The 26,856-nt window shown below is 35.6% G+C and overlaps 1 protein-coding gene and 1 pseudogene across 1 annotated transcript; one reads left to right on the forward strand and one right to left on the reverse strand.

Moving 5' to 3' along the window:
* The first annotated feature begins 3,594 nt into the window (after positions 1-3,594).
* LOC120280716 lies at positions 3,595-5,128 on the forward strand (annotated as a pseudogene).
* Positions 5,129-6,777: 1,649 nt separating this feature from the next.
* On the reverse strand, positions 6,778-24,954 carry LOC120281181 (alcohol dehydrogenase 1-like). Its single transcript, XM_039288075.1, is given in 10 exon segments — positions 6,778-6,903; positions 6,978-7,082; positions 7,085-7,144; positions 7,235-7,331; positions 12,150-12,200; positions 12,274-12,362; positions 12,436-12,463; positions 19,315-19,355; positions 19,441-19,690; positions 24,701-24,954. Coding segments are annotated over 10 exon segments (1,101 nt in total).
* Between the last annotated feature and the right edge of the window lie 1,902 nt (positions 24,955-26,856).

A 26,856-nucleotide genomic window follows, 5' to 3' on the forward strand; every position in this document is an offset into this window, starting at 1 on the left:
ATTTTACACAGAAAGAGAACATAATACATAGGAAAATAAACAACCAGAATGACAAAATAACCAAATACACATCACAAAATGTCTCATTTTACACATAAACTAACTAATAGTACACGGAAATAAACATCCACACTCGCAAAACATTAAAAAAATATACACCATACACGGCATTATCGTCATCCTACTTGAAGGGCCGATCCATGCATTTGTTCGCACCTCTTGGCTGTGATTTTCTTTGAGGATGTTGCCAAAATACCTTCAACGATAGAGCAACGGATGTGGACAAGACGAAAAAAGAAATGTCGCGAAGAAAATGACTGCGGGGAAGAGAATCTCCATCGGCTTCAACACAATAAGTAGAAGACGAATTGTTGCACCTTTGGTGGAGAAAGGGTTTCGTGGATCTTAACCATTCGTAAATCCAATAGTCCAACCATCGGTAGTTTTTAAGTATTTAGAGGGTGTTTTCATCATCACTAGACTAGGTTTGTTTCTCCACTTAGTGTTAATCGGTTAATTTCTAGAGCCACTTAACCGCAGGTTTAACACCGTTTGTTTGAGGAATCTGGATTAATGAAAAAGAATAGCACTATAAAGGAGTAATCTTTAAAGAAAACAGAAACTTGGAGGGATTTATTGTGAAAGTGCAAACTCTACTGGGATTATTTAATACTTTCCTGGTAATACTATTTTATTTTTTTGACTTTATGGATTCAAAATATTATGCTTTTGTTATATTAAGGTTTAAATTTTGAAATTTTAAGTAAAGATGGTGCACACATATTACTCATTTTTCTTTTAATTTAGCATAAACATAAATAATATTTGAAATGATAATTAAATTATTCTAAATATTTATTATAGTTTATCAATGATAATAATATTATTACTGTCTACATGGCTTTGCGATTATTTTTATTTTTTTAATTATTTAATGGAAAACATACATCAATTATTATCAAATGTAACAAAATTAAGTCATTTTAATATATATAATTAAAGTAGAATTCATTTCATACAGATATGTCACTAATTATTAAATAAAAATAATTAAATTAATTAAATTAATTGAAAATTTTATTAGTTAAATAATTAAAATATTTAAAAAATTAACATTAATATAAACTAACAACTCTTATATAGGTGACTATTTTTCCTGAGCTAATGAAATTTATTTATGAAGAAACACTAAAAATGTATATATATATACATATATATATATATATATTTTTTTTTTTGAGAAATGTGACAAATACCATAACCCCAGAGACGTGCACATGTGGGGAGCAAGGCTCAACGCCAATTGACCCAAAGGCCGTTGGTATTAAAAATATATTTCTGTATTCACATTCATTATCATTTATATATACTCAATAAAACGCAAAAGGGATACATCTATTCTCTTTTCTCTTTCATCCAACCAAAAACATGATTGTAATCCCTTATCTTCTATTTGCATATCGTTATTTATCTTCATCCAATGAATAATAACTTACAAGTATAAAATACTAAAAATATAAAATATATTAACTCTATTAAATATTTCAAAAATATATGACCTAAAAGACATATTTAATCTTTTAAAATATTATTTAGATTATTATCTCCACTAATACATCATTTATTTTTTTAATTTTAAAAAGAAGTATTTGAATAATTTATATATTTATATAACAATAAAAATAAGCTATTAATTTCAACTATTTGAAATCAGCAACACAAATTCTCCATTTCACATTATTTTATTGAAATCCTAAAAATTAAATAAACCAAGTTATGCAATATGATAAGGAAGAATGTTGTTAAACATTTAATTATATGTATTTAATTAATCTAACACGAAAACTAGAGTAGACTAAAGGTTCAAAGCCCGTTGACATTTATTTATCAAGAAGTTGTCATAGAAGCCATGTATGAAGGTTATCTGGTGAGCAACCTTGCTTGATTGAATTGATCTTTGAAATTTCAAACTATGAAGTAAGTGGTTAGCATTCAGCCCAACACAACTATGACTGCCTTTTTTCCCCCCTCTTGCTCATCATTCAACACGTTTCTTGATAGTTGATGCCCGGGAAGTCAACATAAGATATTGCATGCCTACTATTGTTTGTGCTGTGATGTTATGTTATCCATTAGAGGGAAAAAATGAATATTATATGTTTGACAGTACTAATTAGTTTAATGTGTTTATTTCATTTAAGCAATATTATTTTTTTTTAAAATTATTTTACGGTTTATGAAAGTCAAATTATAAAAAGTATAATATTTATGTAAGTCACTGGTTGCAAGGCAACTCAAATATAAGCTGTCAATATAAGAATAGACAATAAATCTCTATTTTTTTTTAAAAAAAAACTAATGTTTGTTATCATTATTGAAATAGTTTCAATATTTTCAGCGAAATATTTTTATAAATTGACATGCAAAACACATTTTTTATTTTTTTACATTGTGTTTGGAGATTTGAACTCGAGAGGGTTTTGAGCCCAGGAGACTTACCAGCCATGAACAAAGTTTAAAAAAACTACTAGACTATTTTTTGGTTTCTCAGCGAAATAATTATTTGGAGTGATTCAATTTCAAACTTAGTAAAACTTAAACATTTCTTAAATATGCTAGTTAATCAGATCGAAATGTAATTAATTCCAAAGTTTTAGTATGTTTAACTTGCCCAAAATAAAAATAATATCAAAACATAAAACTGAAGTTGTATAAAATATAAATACAATAATTCATTATTAACAAATTTAATTACTGCAAAAATTTTTAATTAGATATAATTTATTAAATTATTTTTTTATAAAATTTAAAAATTTTTACATTTAACTAATACGCCCTCGAGTCTGTTTTTACTTGTTTTTATTTTTAGAATTTTTGTTTTTACTTCTCTATTCAAAAGATTTTTCTTTGTTTTTTTACTTCTCTATTTTTAAAAAAATTTATAAAGCATTAAAAAAATTTTTTTCCCCCAAATTTAATTATTATGTATTTTTACAACTTTTAATAAATTGTTATTTTTAAACTATATATTTTTTTAAAAATATATTTTAAATAAAATAATTTTTTTAAAAAAATTAATATAATTTTTATAATTTTTTAAATTATCAACTAATTTTAATCAAATTTCTTTTTTCTAATTTATGTAATTTAGATAAAATGGAGAAGCAAAAAACCGGTGGTGCTATATCAAACTTAAATTTTTAACCCAAAGTACTAAGCGGACATAATCCGTTAATTTGGTTCAAACTTCAAACATCATGTTTCACGTCCTAATAGTACTCCTACACATAATAAATCATTAATTATTAAATATTTATAAAAAAAATAAAAAAATATTAATTTTTTTAATTTTTTAAAAAGGCATCCCAAACTTCAAGGAAGCAAGTCAGCTAGGTTCCCGCTCACTTGCCAGTCACGCCGCTCACACGTCCCTTTCTTATGTGCCACGTCATAAACACTTAGTCCACGTGGCACTCATTCACAGCATCACTCTTTTCTCTCCCTCTTCGTCTCCTCCTCCCAACTTCGATGATGCTCGATGTTCTCTTCTTATAAGTAGCCCGTAAGCTCCTTCGAGCTCGCAACCCTCCATCCATGGCGGACCTCTCGCTGCGCCAGAAGCGCAAGCCTCTTCTTCTTGGCCGCTACGAGGTCGGCAAGCTCCTCGGCCATGGCTCCTTCGCCAAGGTCTACCACGCCCGCAACGCACGCACTGGTGAGAGCGTCGCGATCAAGGTGATCGACAAGGAGAAAAATCCTCAAACGAGGTCTCATCGCCCACATCAAGCGCGAGATCTCCATCCTCCGCCGCGTCCGCCACCCCAACATCGTTCATCTCCACGAGGTCATGGCCACCAAGGCTAAGATCTACTTCGTCATGGAGTTCGTCCGCGGAGGTGAGCTCTTCTCCCGCGTCGCCAAGGGTCGGCTTTGCGAGGACACTGCGCGGAGGTATTTCCAGCAGCTCATCTCTGCCGTCGCCTTCTGCCATGCCCGCGGTGTCTTCCATCGAGATATTAAGCCGGAGAATCTTCTTCTCGATGAGAACGGCGATCTCAAGGTCTCCGACTTTGGTCTGTCCGCCGTCGCCGATCAGACCCATCAGGATGGGCTTTTCCACACCTTTTGCGGCACGCCGGCGTACGTCGCACCGGAGGTCCTCGCCTGCCGTGGCTACGACGCCGCCAAGGCTGACATCTGGTCCTGCGGCGTCGTCCTCTTCGTCCTCATGGCTGGTTATCTCCCGTTCCAAGACCGAAATCTCATGGTTATGTATAAAAAAAGATTTACAAAGGTGAGTTCCAATGCCCTAGATGGTTCTCCGGCAATCTGACCCGCTTCCTCTCCCGTCTCCTAGACACCAATCCCCAGACGAGGATCACCATCCCTGAAATCATGGAGAATCGCTGGTTCAAGAAGGGTTTCCGGCATGTCCGATTCTACATCGAGAACGATCAGTTTTTCAGCTTTGACGATTTGGGCGACCCTCCATCACCGCCTTCCAGTGAGAAATCAGAGTCTGAGTCTGAATCCGAGCCTGATTCCTCCTCCCCTGCATTCAAGCAAGGCTTATGCTTGCCCAGACCTGCAAGCTTGAATGCCTTTGATATCATATCATTCTCCCAGGGATTCAATCTTTCAGGATTGTTTGAAGAGAGAGTGGAGGAATGCAGGTTTGTTTCCGGGGAGCCAGTGTCAAAGATTATTTCTAAATTGGAGGAGATTGCAAAGGTTGTGAGTTTCACAGTCAGGAAAAAAGATTACAGTGTTAGTCTTGAAGGGACAAGGGAGGGGGAGAAGGGGCCATTGGCGATAGCCGCTGAGATATATGAGCTCACTCCCGAGCTTGTAGTTGTTGAAGTGAAGAAGAAGGGTGGGGATAAAGGGGAGTATGAGGAGTTCTGTAATCACGAACTGAAGCCTGTGTTGCAGAAATTAGTGCATGTTGCTGCCCACCGGGATGATATTGTCTCTGATACTGGGTAGGAAACTGATGGTAATGCTTTGATTTTTCGGCTTTCTTGTACACACTCCCACACATTCAGACACACACAAAAATTTGGTAAATAATACAATGCATGATTTATACAATGTATGGTTTCTACTTTCTTTGCTTTATAACTTGATATGTTTCGATGATGTATCTGTATCATATTGATTCTTGTTGTGAGAAGTATGTTTGTGCAGGAGGCTTGAGGTGAATAATTTGTTGTCCTTAATTACTCCTTAATTACTTCAGAAATGAAAATTATGTGAGTTTGAGAACTTTCTTTTTCTCGGTTCTGATAATTTATTTGGTACATGAACCTCATTTTCGTGGACATGAAAAATTGTTCAGATGAATGACAATCCATTTTTGAGTTCTGATATGGGTTTGATTTCCTTGATTTTTCAAGGAATAGTAGGATTTAATTAACTTACAATGTCAGGGTTTTGGTTTATGCATCTGGATGGAAATGTTTGAGAATTTGGATTTATTTGTTGGTGCACCATAAAGTACTTTTTGTTTGAATTAGAAGCTGAAGGAGAGGCCATGCAAAGATGTTCTGAATTATGTATGCTGCTTGTCTACAGGCAATAATGAGTTAGGTCTCTTCTACTCTGCTATAAGGCAATAATTTCATTCATTAATGGTTCCCATTCAACTTTTCTTTATTACAATTTCTTGTCTACGAATCTCATGTTTATCATCTCAGTGTGTACATAAAAGTTGTTCCAATGAATTCTAGTGCAGTCTTGACCTCTGATATTTGGGTTCATTTACCCTGATTTGCCAATGCATAGTAGAATTTAATTGTCTGACAATGTTTGATGATTTGGATTAATTGTCAATGCATTGTGAGACACATTTTTGCATTAAAAGTTGAAAAACGGTAATTTGAACTTATGCCCTACATTATGCTTTTGCACCAATAACACAATTGATGTTATATGTTAGGCAGCAGCAGGCAATAATGCATCAGGTTTGTTGTGTTTTAATGATTTCCAGCCAAACAGAGCTGAATGGAAATTTCTTTCATAATGCTTCCTGTTCAACTTTTCCAGCTTTTATTTTTTTTTTTTTGGAAATGCCAATTCTTTAAGGATGCAGTATAATGACAGATGGGGTGCCATGTTCCTGTCACTCCTTTTGCTTGCTAGGTTCATCTTAACTTTTAATTTCCTGTTTACGTTTTCCTTCATATTGTAATTAGGTCATCTGCAGACATTTATGTGTTTATTTTGGGTATTCCCTATATTTGTTTGTTCGTTCTTTAATAAATAAGACTTGCAACAGATGGTTTGTTTCTGCTATTAAGTTGGAAATCAAGAGCAGCACAAAAATGTATGACAAGATGATCAAATCAGTCAATTCTTAATAGTTTTGAATTGCATCTGCTGAATATGCATCTTGAAACTTATTATGGCTCTGTTCTTTCTTACCGTTGAGGTAAAGCTAGGTTGGAATTGAAGGACAATATGTGGGTCCATAATCTGTGATTTCTATATGTGATTTGTCATTTAATTTGTTTATCATTCAAAGAGTTTGGTGGAAAGGGTATATATACTATGGACCATTATATCATTGCTCTGGTCTGTGTCATCACTCAAAGTTTAATGATTTGAACAGTAATCAATTAAGGATAAAGCTTGTTGGCAATTAAAAGCTGGTCTGCCTGAGTTTAGTTATGTCAATACACAAAATATTGTCTTGCTACCCTGAATATATTTCCACACAGAATTTAGATCTACATGCAGACTTGTTTACAAATTTCTTTCAACTGAAAAACAAGAACACTACTTTGTATGAACGACAAGAACTGGCCGAAGGCCAGAGGCCAGGCTTATTTTGTTTGGCAACAAACTCGCAGGAAATCTAAAGAATGGGACTTCATGAGTGATGAACTTCTCCAGCTCTAGCTCCTGCATTATAATAAAACATCGATGAAAAATGGTTGTCCAACTTCAAATTCAAATATGTATATAAATCCACTCACCTTGTTCATATATCTCTCAACAACAACAGGGAGATCAGAGTGAAGCGTGCAGTTACCAAAGAATGTTCCCTTGAGTGTTATTTCATTGAGAACATTCATAGGGTGCGGTGCGTCTTAAACACAGCATCTTTGTGAGGCACTCTGACAAGAACAGCAACACTCCAACCCTGTGACATATCAACAAAATTAAGTTTCATTAAGAGTATACATACATTGAGATGAATACAAAAAGAAGGAAGAAGAGGAATGATAAATACATCATGAACGCATTCAAAAGCCAATATCATGGCATCAATGTTGCTGGTGCATTTGATGCTCCGATCAACTCCACCGTCAGTCATTTCAGCAAGCACCCACATACAATTATTTACATTAAGAAGTCCAGACGAAGCTCCAGTTTGAGGTTTGGAATAGTAATGAAACAAACCTCTTGAACTGACTTCTGATAGTCCTTTGGATTCACAAACTCGTTGACATCAGACTTTTTGGCTGGTTTACAAATTACAAACAAGAATAGTTAGAAAAGTTCCGGTACCAATCAAAGCAATGTAAAATTTCATATAAACAAGAATAATCTTCAAGAAATCTTCTTGGATTCACATCAACACCAATAAAACATAAAAACTATAAATAAAAACCATGCAATTTGTATTCAAACGCCAATGTACATTTTTCAGGATGAAAAATCAATGTGGGAAAACTCTTTATTACAAAGAGAAACCACAAAGACCTAGAGTTTTTAAGTTGTATGAGAAGTAACTACAGTGTTCTTCTTCTCCCTTAAGCTACAAACTAGCTTAATCTAACAATTGATGCATACAATCAATAACATGCCTTCCTTGAGCAATGAAAAGCACACAACACGAATAAAATCAACTTGCCCTAGCTAACTTCTCACCTTCTTGTAAGCCTTAGCTTAGGTTTACAAGAATGAAGAAGAAGAGCACAAATGTACCTTCTCTTCTTCTTCTTAGAGCTTTCAAGCTCAGATCAGAAGCTCTAGAACGTCTCCAAGCTTTCCTCTTTGATGGATCTTGAAGATCTAGCCCGCAACCCTCTTTTCCTTTCTTTCCTCTCTCAAAAACTCTCCCGAATGCAATGTAGATAAAAAAGAGAATGAAGAGTTGAGTAAGTCTTTCGTGATACTACAGTACTTATATGGGTTCCATGCGGATTGTATGCCGCTCGCATGACTTCTCTCGAAACTTGAGGGTTTCTTGCGGCCTGGTACAGCAACTGACACAGTACCACTTTATGCAGTTGCTCTTAGGAAATTCTATATGGGCATCATGCAGGCTGTAAGCCTCTGATATAGGGAAACCTCACATACAACCCGTGCTCCCCCAAAAAAACTGACTGCTACAATAATTTTTGCACAACTCAATTTGAGTTGCACATTTTCTAGAGTTTTAAACAAAGGCTATACACCTTACAGAACCTTGATTACCCATCCTCGATCATTATTCCCTTGTTAGTGTTAATCCTGAGTAGGGTGTACATGTAGCACAATCCTTGCACTTTCCAGTGAACATTGGGAGGATATGATCACCCAGTGCAAGGTTTGTAACTCCCTCTCCAACACTCTCCACGATTATACATAGAACAAAATGAAAATTATATTGACACAGTAATATTCTTCACAAATAAATATCATACTTGATATCATGATTTTTTTTTTTTAAATCTTAAAAGCTTAAGACAAGTGCTTAAGTTAAAGCCATGGAAATTTTGATAATAGAAATTCTCACCCTCCATGTCCAAAGATCCAAGGAAACATGGGTTTCTGCCTTTTGCAAAATTTCGAAAATAATTGCCAGCAGGTTATGAAGCACGGACATGCCGGGGAGCTCGGTGTACCAGTGTCATACCCGTGTTGACACTAACACACCGTGGACAGCACATGACACAGTGTTGGATACTCATGGACATGGCAAAAGTAAAATAAAAAAAAATGGACACCGCTAATACATATGTTAAGGATTTCTCTAAAATACCAATGTTTATTTTTTTAATTATTTCAAAATACACAATATTACTAAATTAATCTATAGGTAAATATATGGCATATATATAAGTATATTACATGATATATATATATAGATTTATATTTATAATAAATACTTTATACAAATATATAGTGTTTTTTAATACCCGTGTCATGTTGTACCCGTGTCGTTAACTTTTAAAAATTACCGTGTCACCTTGTTGGTGTCGTATCGTGTCACCATGTTCGTGCTTCTTAACCAGCAGGTGAGAGACCTGGACTTGTATATTTATATACCCAAATACTTAAAACCAATTTTGCCAAGACATTAGTGTGACAAAGTGACGTGAATAGAATTTTTGATGCGAATCTCCATTGCCTGAGGAGCCACTTCGACCTCCTTAATTATCAGTAAGACGTTATACCTCCATCCTTCACTCCATCTATCTATCTGTCTATCCATCTATCCATGATCAACAGATCCGTCAACCGATAGATAGATCATCGATTATGAATTGATCGATGGATGGATCAATAGATAGGTCATCTATCATGGATCTCTATTGATCTATCTATCTATATATCCATGATCCATGACCTATCATGGATCCATGATCGATTGATAGATCATGGATTGATGGATGGATGGATGGATAGATAGATCATCGATCATGGATCTATCTATCTATCATCACTCTATCGATCTATCTATTTATCATCTATCCATCCATTCATCCATCATCTATCTATCTATCCATCCATTGATAGATCATCGATCTATCCATCTATCAACCCATCTATCCATCGATGGATGGATGGATCGATTGATCATACTTCATGGATCCATCTATCTATCTTCTCTCTATCGAACGATCTATCGATAGATAGGATTGAAAAAAAGTAAAATTAAAATAGTTGTCAATGACCTTCTTAGTTGATTTTTAGATTTATTTTACATGCTAATTTCATGCAATTTTGATATTTTATTTATTTATACTATTTGATTTTTAGTTTAAGTAAGTTTATTCCAGACTTGATGAACTTGCGCAAAGTAGAGGGGACTTAACTCTCATGGTGGACAAGTCAAGCAAGTTTTTAGGGGTCCAAATGAGCTCAAGAGCTAGTTTGATCTTCTACTTTATTATGGATAAAAATACTCTCTTGTCTTTACAAACTCCAAATTAAAATAATTTTCAAAATTCTTCAAAATTTTCTTACTCTTTTTTATGTTCATTATGCACAATTTTTCATATCCAAAAATTTCAAAAATTATCAAATTTTATTACTAAAACAATTTAATTAGTGTGTTTGCCGCAATACTTCTTTTATGTTATCAATTATTAATGACATAAATTATGTAATATTTTTAGTAAATTTTAATTTATATTAATTTTTTTCTTATATCTTCATTAATTTGATAATTATTTTTATTTTTTTTATAAACCAAGGATTAAATAATCTTTAAAAGATTAACAATATATTATTTTGTAGAAATTCATAATTTTTTAAAAATATTTAAATAATGTATTTTAAAAAAATATAATTTTTATAATATATTATCTAATTATTTTCATTAACTAATGAAATAATTTTATGACTTAAATATATTGATAATGAAATGTACATTGTAAATAATTGAAATAATAGAACGAAATGATTGTATCTCACAATATAATATAGAAATAGTTTAATGGAATAAAAGGATGGCATAAACATTAAACCCCTAAATAGTCTAACCATTAAAGATGTCTTTAGCTCATATATAACCATTAGCGGAATCAGTGGGCCATTAACTGATAGTTATTCCTTATGCGGTCATATTCCTCCCTTATCAATTCAATTAGAGCTATTGATGGTCAGTGTAATACATCTTGGTAGATCCATTAGTTCATATTTATTCTTTAGGGGTTCATATTCTTTTCTTGTTACTTCAATTAGAACAACTAGTTAGTCATCTTAATCACTAAGCTATTCTATGCTGACCATTATTTCTCTTCATTCATTTTCTTTCTATTTATTTTTATTCTTTTTTCTTCCAGCCATCTTAACTCATGCAAGAAGAATGAACATTGTTAATGGAATTCTACAATATATATGAAATAAAAAGAATAAGAAAAACATGGACAAGAAAGTAGAGGAAATACTTAGGTCAAAATATCAAAATGGTCCCTCTATTTTGCGTTTTCCGCCCTTGTAGTCCCTCTAATATAAAATCTGCCTTTTTTATCATCGTATTTTCACATTTTTCTCCTTTTGGTCCCTCTAATTGACGGATCTGCCTTTTTGGTCCTTCTAGTTGATGAATTAGAGGGACCAAAAAGGATGAAAATGTATAAATACGAGGACCAAAAAGGCGGATTTTACAACTAAAAGACGAAAATGTGCAAATACAAGGACAAAAAAGGACGAATTTTATATTAGAAAGACTAAAAGGGCGGAAAACAAAAAATTGAGGGACCATTTTGATATTTATACCAAATACTTAAACACAAGATTAAAAAAAGAGAAAAACAATAAAAAGATGAACATCTACTAGAAAAAAAGGGAGAATAACAACAAAAGGAGGAACATTTACTAAAAAAAATGAAGGATAAATAGATGAACATGGATGAGAGAAAGGAAATAGAAAAAGATGGAGGAAGGGCACTTTTATGATTATAAAAATTAAAAAGTTGATTTGATGTCTACATGGACTACAACTGAATTATAGATAAAACTAGAAACATGTTAATCATCACAAGAGTTAGACTTTTTGGTCAGCATGTAAAAGTCCAAGGACCTTAAGTTATTTTCCCTTATTTTTTTACTTATGTTCGATGGCATATTTTGTTTTTCAGTTGTATTATATAAAAATCAAATTAATGATAGAGATAATTAAATTGAGAAATGATTCTTTGTGTTTCTCATAATCTTAAAATAGTTCATAATCTATGAGGTAAAATATGATTTTGTACTTATTATTATTTTGCCAAATATTGAGGTTCATTTCATTCATACCTATAAATGTTTGTACTTTATAACGCTATGGCCACAAAATTTGTTTTTGTAACACAAAAACCATTTGAATTTTCTCCAGTTGCACGTGAAGCCATAATGGCCTGTTTTAAGGCCACTATGAAATAATTATTTACAATCAGAAGTCAAGAAGAAACTCCAGTTTGTAGTTTGGAATAATAATGAAACGAACCTCTTGAAATGGCTTTTGATAGTCCTTTGGATTCACAAACTCGTTTACACAACTTTTTGGCTGGTTTACAAACAAGAATGGTTAGAAAAATTTCATACCAATCAAAGTAATCTAAAATTTCTTACAAAAAGGAAAAATCTTCAAGAAATCTTCTTGGATTCACATCAACACCAATAATCCTTGAAGCCCCTGCTATTCTGGCCCCTTCTGCAGCCTTAAAATAAACATAAAAGCGAAAACTGCATAATTTTCATTTGAAAGGAACAAAGGAAGAAGAAAAGGCTCACAACAAGGTTGATAGCTCCCAATCCAAAAGCAACAATTAATGATTCGGGAGTTGCAGTATCTTTGAGTGAAACTGTTTCTCTGCTCCTCTGCTTCTTTGTCTCCATCTCCGTCGCTCCCCTCTTGCCATGGCAAGCGGGGATCGGCACTCGATCCCTTCTCCTCCTTCTTCACAGCCCAAATCCTGGGCGCAAATCGCCTCCTTCGTTCGACAGTCAGCAGATAATTCTCCTTTGCACAATGTTCACATCCTCAATAAACTCAAAGAAACAACAACTGACTTTGTTAGAATTGACGGAGATACCATGAGCCGAGCTAGAATGAAGTTTTAACATGCACTTTACGGGAAGCTTTTCGGCAAATCCCCACCCTTTGCAGAAGTTAAAACTGATCTCCTTTCCAAAGGGAGTGAGTATGGTCTCCCGCCTCGCTCCCGCCCTGCTCCCATGGGAACCCCCACCCACGCGGGATTCCCTAAAAACTATATTATATTTATTAAAGATTATTTCAACATTAATATAATAATAATAATATATATATATATATAATCAATAAATATTTATTTGTTAATATTTTTTTAGTTATTAATAAGTTTTTAGTATATATAACTTTCATATTTAATAGAAACTTAATTTAAAATAACTAAGTTTAAATATAATTGTAACAATAAATTTGAAATAACGTTATATATATATTTATTTAGTGGTAAATATTATTTTTTAAATCCATTAATTTATCTTTATATTATAAAATGGGACTCACAATTCTTTCACACAACTTGTTAACTATTTATATTTATATATTTCATTAAAACATATTTATTTAATAAAATCATAAATTATTTTAATAAAATTATTATATAATATATTTACAAAATTAAAATTCAAACTTCTAATTTTCGAATTTCTAATATTCATAAAAACTAATTATTTATCTCTAAAATAACCCCTTGTAACCCTGATGCTGTTTTGCATGAAATTATTATGTTAGTTTTGCATTATTGTGCTAGTTTTGGAGAAAGAGGAAACAAATTGATGGAAGCATGAAATTATTGTGCTAGTTTTGCATTATGAATTTTATTTAATGGATTTGTAATTTTAATTTAATTTAAAAATTTATGTTATTTGTATTACTTAATTTGTACCTTAATGTTGTTGTTTCATCAAACATTATATTATGACTTATTAGGAGAAATATTTTGTATGAATTTTTATTTTATATATGATGTGTATGTTGTAAAAAAAAAAAAACTTTGGTTGAGAATTTTTATTTTATTTCATCATACATTATATTTTTTATTTTCAATTGTATATAGCATCTTTAGCATATGTGTAACATAAATGCATTAGAAATATTATAGTTATTTACAGAAAATTTTTATATCAATGTTTTGGGCGGGCCAGGGATCCCCGCAGGGGGGGGGGCGATTTTTCCCCTGGGGGAATTTTAAACCGGGGAATCTCCGTCCCGTAGAGAGCGGGGATGGGGACAGGGATCCCATTCCCCGCCTCGCCCAGCCCCACTTCCATTCCTAGGTCTGTTAATGGCATAATTCTTCAGCTTTCACCGTGGAAAACCCTTCTTCGAGGCCACTTTCGCTAAGCTTAGCACTGCAGCTATCTGGTTGCAACTCCATAATCTTCCTGTGGAGTTCTGGGAAGGTGAAACCTTGGAGTCCATAGCCAGCTAGTTTGGAACTCTACTCAAGGTTGATGATTTCACGTCCTCTCTCAGTCGGTCCAAATATGCCCGTATTTGTGTCAAAATTGATCTGTCTAAACTGCTCAGTCGTGGCTTCTGGATTGGTGACGATCTCCATAGAGTGTTTATTGTTGTTCAATATGAGCGCTTGCCGATGTTCTGCTATTCTTGTGGAATGGTCAGTCATGGTAGTAACTCTTGTCCCCGATCTGTGAAATCCGGTGCTGCTAAAACCATGTGGCCCCATTCAACGTGGAAGGTTGGGCATGGTTCTAGCCCAGTATCGGATGTTCAGGATCAGCGCATGGATGATGTGGATCCTCCTCCGGACCGCCCCCGTCGGATAATGCAGAACAAACTGTGCAAAATATTTCAGACTCTGATTTTGGTCCCTGGTTATTGGTGGCTCGCCAGCGTGGTAGCACCCGTGGTTACGGGGCGGTACAAGTACCGCTCACATGACCCACAGTGCAGCAGCCAAGATGAGACCCGAACTCAACACGTCTCGAGGTACTGACATGCACAGTATATGTGGCGGAAGGAGAACTGTTCCTAGTGGGCGGCCACCTACATCCCTTGTCACATCTCCTGTTGGCGTTGTCACTGATCAACTCTCTAATCAATGCACCTCCGCTAGCCCGCCCGTTGCCTCTTCATCTCCCAACGTTCCAATTAATGCTTGTGAGTTCCAAGACGGAGACCCGCTTCCACTTAGTACTTCACCGCCCTTAACATCCAATCAAAACACACCCCTCCACACATCCCCAAGTAAAGAAAAAAGTAGTGGGTCGCACCGTTCAAAATCCCCCCTCCCGTACTGCGTTCTTCGATACAGCCATCATCAGCGTCCCCTTCTCCCCAAAACCCTAATCCCTATACCAGCCTTGTTGACAAGGTTTCTAATGTTCTTGATGTAGAAGACATGGAAGAAGATGATAGTCGAGGAGAGGAGTACTCGGACGAAGACGATGATGATGATTTGTCCAAGGATGCTCTCTCAGATGTTTGCCCAGATGATGAAATGAGTCTTATGCAATATCAAACGAAAGCCCGTCAGGAGGCCCTTGTTCGAAAAGGATCAAGCATGCATAGTACCTCTCCAAAGAAGGGGAGATTGGAAGCTGAAGAGCCTTGCTCTTAGTCGTCAATTGATCTTCTTCTCTCCTAGGAAGTGTCCCTCCTTACCTATCCTTTTTAATGGTTGTTATGCATATGATTAAAATCATCTGTTGGAATTGTAGGGGCATCTCTGTTGGAGATACCTCCTCTCTTGTTTTTCGACTTGTTAAAGCACACAAACCTGCTATTGTTTGTCTCGTTGAGACCAGAGCAAATGCTAATAGATTTGATCGCTTTTGCAGGAAAATCCCTAAACATTGGGATTGGGCGGCTATCCTTTCCGATGGATTTTCTAGAGAAATCATTGTGTTTTGGCGTAAATCCATTGGAGCTGTTACTCCCATTGCAGCATCCAGACGTGCTCTTCATATTGTTACCCATGATTTATCCAAAACCTTTCTTCTCTCTGTTACTTACAACTCATCTCGTTTTAGATCTCAATGCTTTCTTTGGCATGAACTCTCTAAGCTTACTTCTTTGCAGGTTCCTTGGTTAGTTGTTGGAGATTTCAACTCTATCCTCCACAGGACCGAACATCTGAGGGGTCCTTTCACCCACTACGATAGACAAGCTCGGTTCTTTTGTAATTCCATTGAAATTTGTTTTTCAGTTTAATAATATATGGTTTGATTTTATAGGCTGTCATGACGCCGTTCGGGATGCCTGGAACAAGCACCCTCATGGAAACCCCATGCAAGCCTTCACACATCTTTTATCTTGTGCTCATTATAATCTCAGCATGTTGCGTCGAAGTGAGGTAAACAAGATTGAGTCTGACTTGATAAATATCGAAGCTGAAATTAGTAACCCGGAACATTCAGATTTTAATTTAATTTCTCAATCTCTCTTAATGAATTATTATACTAATCTTTCAGTCTTGCAGCGTCAGAATAGTAACATTTGGGCTCAACATGCTCATTTGTCGTGGATCAAGGACGTCGATAAAAACACTAGCTTTTTTCATGTGATTACCCGTATACGCATGCATACTAACTTCATTTCGCCGGTCGTAGACTCTTTTGGTAACCAATGTCAGGATCAGGCTAGCATTGAAGGTGCCTTTCTCATATTCGATAAAAATCTCTGGTGTACTCCTAATGACAACTCGGTTAGCCCTTTTGAAGCTCTCCCTAGTAATCTCCCATGCATTACTGATTCGGATGCTGCATCTCTTATTCAGGAGGTCACTAAGCATGAAGTTTACCAAACCATCTTGGATCTTCCCACTGGTAAGTCTCCCGGACCTGACGGTTTTAGCGTGGAGTTTTATCAAAATTTTTGGTCTATTATTGGCGATCATTTGTTTTTAGCCATTCATTTTTTCTTCACCAATTCTATTCTTCCTTCTTCGTGGGGCAAAACTTTTATTACCCTCATCCCCAAGAAGGATAGGCCTAGGTGTGTATCTAATTTTCGCCCGGTTTCACTCTGTAATGTTAATTTCAAAATCATTTCTAAACTTTTGGCCAATTGCTTGAAGCTTGTTCTCCCTAAACTGATTGGTCTAGAACAAGCTAGTTTTATGTTTGATCGGTGTTCATTCGATAACATTATTGCAGTACAAGAGATTGTTCATTCTTTAGAAACTGATTTCAAGAACCCCCCTAGGATGCTAATTAAATTAGGCATTGAAAAAGCATACGATATTGTCAATTGGAGCACAATTCTTGTTGTTCTTACTCGTATGAATTTTCCTACACTTTGGATCTCTTGGATTTCCACTTACTTACAGTCCTATTCCTTCTCTATTTTGGTCAATGGTAACACCTCCCCGTGGTTTGCGTCGTCCAGAGGCGTTCGCCAGGGGGATCCCATTTCTTCTTACTTATTCATTATCGTGACCCAAGTCCTTTCCTCCATGTTAAATTCCAAACTTGAGAGTGGCATTATACCTGGCTTTAACTCAAATCTTAATCATAACTTTAACCACCTCATGTTCGCAGATGATTTAATTCTTGTCACCCAAGCTTCTAGGAGAGTCGACCGGAGCATTAACCAGTGTTTGGATGTTTATGGTCTTCTCACCGGTCAACGTCCTAATTTTTCTAAGTCTTAGATTTTTCTTCCAACCTGGTACAATAAACATATCTCCTCTCGTATCTTGTCCATTTTAAATCTTACTCAAGCTTCCTTTCCCTTTAAATACCTTGGAATCTTAATCTCTCCTAAACGTCTTGCTGCCTCTACTTTTAATCCAATGATTGAGAAAATCCACAACCAATGTAATCGTTGGAGTACCTTCAATCTTTCACCAGATGCGAAAGCCACTTTAATTAACTCTTTCCTCCTCTCCGTTCCTACCTACTTGCTTTTTGTTTATTCAATTCCTGTAGTAGTTATTTCCGAGATCACCAATAGGAAATTCTACTGGAGTAGGAATGGCAATGGAAAGGGCATCCACAATGTGAACTGGAAAATTATCAATGAAGGTAAGCCTGAGGGGGGCATCGGTATCAGAAATTTATCTCTTGCTAAATCATCTCTTATGCCGAAGCATGTTTTTGGTTATTTAAACAATGAGGATGTCATTTGGGTTGATATTTTGTGTCATAAATATGGTAGTTTGAACTTTTGGAAAAACTCAGCTCCTGTGAATTGCTCTTGGTTTTTTAGAAGTCTTTATAAAGTTGTTGCGCACATCAAATCTTTTTGTCATATTAATTCGATCAACCCTGATTTTACTTCTTTTCTTTGGGATCCTTGGGTTTTTTATATCCCTCTTGCTCTCAAGCCCACGTTTATTAACATAAATGCTGATGTTGATCTCCTTTCCATTTCTGACGTTGCTAATGAAGATAGATGAAGTGAGGCTCACCTGAATTATGTGTTTGGTGCTAATGCTAATTTGCAGGAATTGAGTTCTACCTCTATCGAACTCAATTCCTGCAATCATTGGATTTGGGACCCTCCCACCAAGCAACACAAACTCTCCTCTACAGTTTATAGACAGTTAAACCAGTGTACTCCCCAGGTGGAGGCTTGGCCTGGCTGGCGGTTAATTTGGAAACTCAATATTGCCCCTAGAGCTAAATATTTTTTATGGACACTCTTTCATGGCCGCTTGTCTACTTCAAACTTCTTGTATCATTTGAAACTTGGTCCTAATGATCCTTGCATTTTGTGTGGCCTCTCCCCTAAAACTATTGATCATCTTTTCTATTTCTGTAACAGAACCAAACAAGATTAGTCCTATCTCAGCTTGAAGATTAATACATACATTCATTTTCCTAATTGATTTGCTTCTGGTTGCTGGCTCACTAAGGGCAATTATTCCACTCACATCCATTCAGTCATTGCTACAACCGCATGGATGCTCTGGAAATCCATATGTGATATTATATTTCACAATGCTCGTATCAATTTCCCTATTGTTGTTTGCAAAGCGTTAGCCCATGTTCAAGAGCATGTCGAATGCAATAGTGGATTACTCGGGCGGAAACTTATCTTAAATAATTTTTCTAGCTCAGATGACTTCATCTTATTCTCACATGCTAATGTCAATCAGGCCAACAAGATAAGATTTGTTGGTTTCTTTATCTCTAATTCTAATTATGTTATTAACGTCGCAGGCTGTTGTGCTCAAGCTATGGATGACTCGTCTTTGGATGATCTTTTCGCTCTCGGCATTGCGCTTCAAACTACTTCTGATCAACGACTTGGCATCAAGCACATCTTTTTTCACTCTCCCACAATGTTAGCAACAATCACAAATCCCGATCCTGTTGTTACTTGGCGATTCAACTCTCAGATTGCAAATATCAGATACCTGTTGAATGAGCATGACTCTCATGCCATTCATTGCATCCTGCGCCATTGGTTGCTGCCGGCTGTCCACTTAGCCACACATGGGTTCAATTTCTCAGCCCTCAATCTCTTCCTCTTTGGGTGAGACCTTCCCTACTAGATTATGAATGCATTCAAAGAGTCTGGATTTAAATTTTAATGTTTTAGCTTCTTGAACCAGATGTTGCTGGTTCCTTGTTCTTCTAGCTTTTGAACTTATACTTGTCTTCCTCTTAGTTTCTTTTTAATAACCAGTGGTTCTCTTTAAAAAAAAGAAAACAACAACTAATGAACCTTTGGGAGGCTTTGCGACATTGACCTGAAAAAATTATCAAAATGCATTGAAATCACATATTTGGTTGGAATAAGAATTTACCTTTGGGTGGTTTAGGAAGACAACCCACATGAATAACAGTGCATTTACTGAATGTTGAGGTTCTGACAAAGTGATATATAGGTTTGCCATTAATCAAGAACCTTGATAGTCCATCCCCAATCATCACTCCTATGTCAGTGTTAATTCTTAGAAGGGTGGACATCTTGCTTTCCTCTGACTTGCAGTGAGCACAATCCTTGCACTCTCTGATGAACACAGGGAGGATATGATCGCCGGGTGCAAGCTCTGTAACTCCCTCTCCGATACTCTCCACAATTCTACATAGAACAAAATGAAAATTATAATGACACATTAATACTCTTCACAAATAAATATGAGACTTGATATCATGATTTCTTTTAACCTTTAAAGCTCAAGACAAGTGTTTAGTTATAATGACACATTAAGATATCTCACATATTTATGCTTTGGGTGTCTGTACCTCCTAATCAGAAAAGGCAAAAGCTAGAGGACTCATTTCAGTCAGTCAATAGAAGCCTGGAGTTTGCAGAACCCAGGAGGGGTGCGTCGAGTAGCCCTTGATGTTTCGAGTGTAGCGGAGCTAGCTTCTCTTAGTACCTTCACCTGAATCTCCTAGGGACCTCCTCTATTCCCTAGGTGCAGTTTTATATGTGCTTGCCTTGCTTTTGTTGCTCCACGTCTGGTCGACTTTGTTTCTTTTTATGTTGACCCTAGTGGCTATGTCACTATTGGTGCTGTTTGCTGCACCTCGGTCTGTAACAGTTTGATTTGGTTTCTTTTATCCATTTCGTAAAAAAAATGTTTAAGTTAAAGCCATATAAATTTTGATAATAGAAATTCTCACCTCCCTCCCCGGCGCCGCTTCATGTCCAAAGATCCGAGGAAATACGGGTTTCTACCCACCATGGACACCACTAGACACCATGTTCGATACTCATGGACATGGCAAAAGTAAAATAAAAAAATTGTACACAGCAAATACATATGTGAATGATTTTTATATAATACTAATGTATATTTTTAAATTATTTCCCAATACACAAGATCACCAAATAAATTTATATGTAAATATATGATGTATATAAGTATATTGCATAAAAAAATATATAAATTTATATTTGTAATAAATACTTTGTACAAAAATATAATATTTTTTAATTTTTAAAAATTACCTTGTCACCGTGTGCGTGTCGTATCTTGTCACTGTGTTCATGCTACTTAGCCAACAAGTGAGAGACCCAGACTTATATATTTACATACCCAAATACTTGAAACCAATTGTGCAAAGACATCAATTGGTGAAGTGAATAAGATTTTGACGTAAATCTCCATTGCCGGAGGAGGAGCCACTTCGACCCCCTCAATCACCAGTGGCTGCCCAGCCTTCCATGCAACAGCAGCTAGACAACAAGATAATAATTAAAAAAAAAAAGAAATTATGGCCCATCTAAGAATGCATTGATGCATAAAAGCAATAAATTCGAATGAACAATCTATTATAATAACATCATCATCATCTCAAACAACATCTTTTCAATATTAGTTTAAAAAAAAAAAGATGTGGAGAAAATTCATAGGCAATAAACCTCCAACTTCGATCAAGAAGGAGAGTGGACAAACGATAGTTGAACTTGTGATTATATTGACTTTTCTCATTATCACTTGATAATATATACAAATTATTCCCAAACAATAAGAATCTATAAATGCCAAATACATTCCAAGAGTACACCAACCATCACAAAGATCAAATCAAACAGAAATCCCAAACATAATCTCCACGAAAAAACACAAAACAAACAAAATTGAGCCACATAATCACAAGCAACAAAATTAAAATCCAAAAAAACAAAACATTAAGGCGTTATACCTCCATCCATCCATCAATCATCTATCTATCCATCCATCCATTGATCATTGATGTATCCATCTATCTATCCATCTGTCCATGATCAATCAATCCATCAATCGATAGATAGATCATTGATCATGGATCTATCCATCTATCATCTCTTTATCGATCTACCTATCGATAAATAAATAAATAAGATTGTAAAAAAATGAAATTAAATTACTTGTCAATGACCTTAGCTGATTTTAGATTTATTTTACGTGCTAATTTGTTGCAATTATGATATTTTATTTATTTATACTATTTGATTTTTAGTTTTAGTAAGTTTACTTCAGACTTAACGAAAGTTTTTAGTAGTCTAAATGAGCTCATGAGCTAGTTTGATCTTCCACTTTATTATGGATATAAATACTCTCCTGTTTTTACAAGCTTCTAATTAAAATAATTTTAAAATTCTCCAAAATTTTCTTACACTTTTTTATGTTAATTATGAAAATATTTCATATCCCAAAAACTTCCAAAATTATCCAAATTTTATTACTAATACGAATATTTCTTTTATGTTATCAATTATTAATGGCATTAATTATGTAATAGTTTTAGTAATTTTAATTTATATTAATTTGTTTCTTATATCTTCATTAATTTGATAATTATTTTTATTTTTTTAATAAACCAAGAATTAAATAATCTTTAAAAGATTAACAATATATTATTTTGTAGAAATTCATAATTTTTAAAAATATTTAAATAATGTATTTTAAAAAATAATTTTTATAATATATTATCTAACTATTTTCATTAAAATAATTTTATGAGATAAATATATTGATAATGAAATGTACATTGTAAATAATTGAAATAATTGAATGAAATGATTGTGTCTCATAGTATAATATAGAAATAGTTTAATGGATTAATATGATGGCATAAACATTAAACCCCTGGAGTCTAACCATTAAAGATGTCTTTAGCTCATATACAGCCATTAGCGGAGTCAGTGGGCTATTAACTCATAGTTATTCCTTAGGTGGTCATATTCCTTCCTTATTAATTCAGTTAGAGCTACTGAAGGTCAGCATAATACATTTTTGGCAGACCCAATAGTTCATATTTATTCTTTAGGGGCCGTTTGGTTCGCGGTAATGTAGAAAGATTACCATGTGTTATGTGATAATATGAAGATATTACTACATTTGGCATTGCACCGGCGGTAATCTGGATGGTAATATCACATTACCAACTTATAAATATTACCAAGAAAGTTGATAATCCTATTACCACCAAATTTGGTGTCTATCTTGGATTACCGTGGTAATCTTATAACTTTTTATATCTTAGCAAATTGATTACTATGACAACCAAACACGGCAATAAACTATTTTGGGTAATAAGAGTTCCCAACCAAATATAGTTATATCAAATTACCGCAATATTCCCAACCATATAACATTCCTACTCATATTACCATGGTAATCATATTATGTGGTAATATGTCATTACCACGAACCAAACGGCCCCTTAGGGTCATATTCCTTCCTTAACACTTTAGTTAGAACAACTAGCTGGTCATCTTAATCGCTAAGCTATTCTATGCTAACCATTATTTCTCTTCATTCATTTTCTTCCTATTTATCATTATTCTTTTTTCTTTCGGCCATCTTAACTCATACAAGAAGAATGAACATTGTTAATGGAGTTCTATAATATATATGAAATAAAAAAAGAGAAAAAACATGGGCAAGAAAGAAGAGGTAATATTTAAATGCAAGACTAAAAAAAGAGAAAAATAATAAAAAGATGACCATGCATTAGAAAAAAAAGAGAAAATAACAACTAAAGGAGGAACATTTACTAAAAAAAGTGAAGGAGAAAGAGATGAAGATGGATGAGAGAAAGGAAATAGAAAAAGATGAAGGAAGGGCACTTTCACGATTATAAAAATTAAAAAATTGATTTGATGTCTACATGGACTGCAAAAGAATTGTAGATAAAACTAGAAAAATGTTGGTCATTGCAAAAGTTAGACTTTTTGGTCAATATGTAAAAGTCCAAGGACCTCAAGTTATTTTCCCTTTTTCTTGCTTATGTTCGATGGAATATTTTATTCCTCGGTTGTACTATATAAAAATCAAATTAATGATAGAGATAATTAAATTGAGAAAATGATTCTTTATGTTCCTCATAATCTTAAAATAGTTTACAATCTATGAGATAAAATATGATTTTATACTTATTGTTAGTTGCCAAATATTGTATTGGTATATGTGATAGAGTGATATGTTTCAATCATCAGATTGAAGACTTTTAAAACATTGTCTTAGACGAAACAATTGAGATAGATTATTGTTGTTATTCAGATTCTAAGAAGCAATATAGATAGATTAGATTATATTGGAAGTTGAAATCTCTATATGTTTATGAATTAGAAGATAGGTTTATTTGTGATGGTTGGTTTGTTAGAGAAATAACCCAGGAAATCAAGAACTTTTGATTTAAATGTTTAGCACACCTCATTCACTATATTTCCAGATGCTTAAATAACAAAACCTTATAGCCGAAAGTAAAACCTATGGAATTAGAACCTAACAAAATAGGAATTATGGCAACTCATGAACAGTAAAACAAGGAAACAAGTTCTAGTGGCTTCACACAATACATGGAGGCAGGTGACTGTGTAGCACTGCTCTAGTCCAATCATGTCTAGATTAATAGTTCACATACCCCCTCTTAATCCTGACATGCATCCAGATCACGAACACTAAGTAGTTGACGCATAGCAGCTAACTTTACTCCTGACAAGGCTTTCGTTAGTGCATTAGCACGCTATTCACCGGTGTTTACAAATTCTACCATTATCTGTCCTCTCTCCACACATTCTCTAATAAAATGAAATCTTGTTCCTATGTGCTTGCTTCGTCCATGAAATACAAGATTTTTCATGAGAGCAATGGCAGATTTGTTATCAACAAAAAGGGTCACTGGTTTTAGATCTGTCCTGGTTAATTCACTAACAAGATTCCTCAACCAAAGGGCCTGGCAAGCTGCTGCTATGGCCTCCATGAACTCAGCTTCGCATGATGATAACGCCACAATTTTTTGTTTTTGTGAATTCCAGGATATCAAATTTTCATTGAAGTAGAAAGCCATACCACTTGTGCTTCTTCTCCTATCCTAGTCTCCTACCAAATCACTGTCCGAGTACCCAGAAATGCTCACTTCTTGATGTCCCTTCATGTAAATGAGTTCAAAGTGAATTGTTCCTCTCAAGTATCTCAGAATTTGCTTAACCACCTTGTGATGAATGACTGTAGGTCTCTCCATATATCTGCTCGCCATCCCAATGGCATATGACAAGTCCGGTCGTGTATGCAAAAGGTATCTAAGACAGCCAATGATTCATCTATATTCTGTGGAATCAACTGGTGTGCTTTCCAAGTTCTTGTACAACTACATCTTGGGTTCCATTGGGTATTTTGCTGTATTGCAATCTGCCATTCCAAATTGAGACAGAACTTTTTTGGCATAAGCTAATTGTTTGAGTAGTATCCGGTCCTTCTGCTGCTCTACTTCAATCCCCAAGTAATAGGAAAGAGGTCCCAAGTCACTCATCTCAAATTCCATCATCATTTGCTCCTTGAATCTCTTGACTTCTTCAGTGTTGCTTCCTGTCACAATGAGATCATCAACATACACTCCAACAATCATACTTGCCTCTCCTTCCCCTCTAGTGTATACTGCCTGTTCTTGAGTGCATTTATTGAAATCGAGTCCTTTTAGACTCCTGTCTAATCGGCTGTTCTAGGCCTGCGGAGCTTGCCGTAATCCATAGAGAGCCTTCAACAGTTTGTACACCATATGCTTTTGGCTTTGTATCTCAAACCCCTCTAGTTGAGTGACATAAACATCTTCTTCCAATTCCCCATTAAGAAATGCAGATTTTGCGTCCAAATGGTGTACCTTCCAACCCCCATTTGCTGTAAGTGCAAGAATGACTCGAACGGTGTCAAGTTTTGCAACTGGCACAAACACTTCTTCAAAGTCAATACTTTGCCTTTGTACATAACCTTTAGCCACTAACCTTGCTTTGTGTTTGATTATATGTCCATCTGAATCTTTCTTCAATTTATACACCCATTTCAGGCCGATGGGTTTGTGACCTGATGGGAGCTCAGTTAGGGTCCACGTGTTGTTCTTCTCAATGGACTCTAACTCCTTCTCCATTGCTTCAAACCAGCAGGCCTTTTTTGCAGCTTCTTGGTAGAAGGATGGCTCTTCAGACATCACCATCATCATCTCACCCTCTTCTTCATTGCAAGCGACCACTTCTTCAAGGTTGGCGTAGATGTCAGCGAGGGACCTGAAACGGACTGTCCCATCATGGGAGATCGGTGTAGATGACATCGGAGATGAGGTAGTCGTCTGGGTGCTCGATGGTGGTGTAAACAAGCTTGATGCTTCCGCCGTGGGTGTCATGGCTCCCGAAGGTGGCATAGCACCTCCCGTGTCCGCCATAACATGTGGATCATCGGAGTAGAATGTGTCCAAGACAATGAATTCCGGCAACTCCACTTCATTGCTATCACCTGCATTCCATTTCCATTCAAGATTTTCTTGGAAAACAACAACTCTACTTACTTGAAGTTTACCCTGGCACGGATCAAATAAGCGATGAGCTTTGCAGCCTTCCTCGACACCCAGGTATACCATGGGTGAGCTCATGTCGTCAAGCTTTTTGATATGAGGAGTTGTATTCTTTACTTACACCAGACAACCAAATACTCTCAGGTGTGCGAGGTAAGGTTTTCTCCCCATCCAGGCTTCAAATGGGGTGCGTATTCCTAGTGCTTTGGTTGGGAGACGTTAAGCAAATAAACTGCATGTCTGGCCGCCTCTCCCCAAAACCTTGCGGGCACCAGCATACTTTTGAGCAGTGATCTTGCCATGGCCATCACAGTGCGGTTTCGGCGTTCCACAACACCGTTATGCTGTGGTGTGTAGGGAGCCCTGAAATGCCATTCAATTCCTTTATTTTCACAGAAACGGGTGAACTCCATGGACAGGAACTCACCACCGTGATCCGTTTGAAGCGTTATGATATTGTGTTCGGTCTTATTCTCCATCAATGTTCTGAACTTCTTGAATGCCTGGAATGCATCACTCTTTGCTGCAAGTACATACACCCACATCCATCGCGTGAAATCATCAATAATCAAGAGAAAGTACTTGTTACCGGCGAATGTACAGGGAGAGATCGGCCCGCATATATCAGCATGGAGAAGTTCAAGTGGCCTCTTCGCTCTGAAATTTGCCTAATGCGAGAATGGTGAACGTGCATGCTTAGCAATTACACACGTCTCGCATAGCTGATTCGGGTGGGTCAGCATTGGCATGCCAACCGCCATCCCCTTCTCCCCTAAGAGCCTTAAGTCATAGAAATTGACATGACTGAGCCTCATATGCCACAACCATGCTGGATCTTCGAAGTTTGCTAGAAGACATACCGGCTTGACTGTCTTCAAGTTTATCTTGTATAACCAGTTTCGTGTCCATTTCACTGACATTAGGAGCTTACCGCTCTTGTCGAACACCTTTGTGATGTCTCCTAAC

Source organism: Dioscorea cayenensis, chromosome 17, assembly GCF_009730915.1.
Source record: "Dioscorea cayenensis subsp. rotundata cultivar TDr96_F1 chromosome 17, TDr96_F1_v2_PseudoChromosome.rev07_lg8_w22 25.fasta, whole genome shotgun sequence".
In the NCBI taxonomy this organism is placed as follows: Eukaryota; Viridiplantae; Streptophyta; class Magnoliopsida; order Dioscoreales; family Dioscoreaceae; genus Dioscorea; species Dioscorea cayenensis.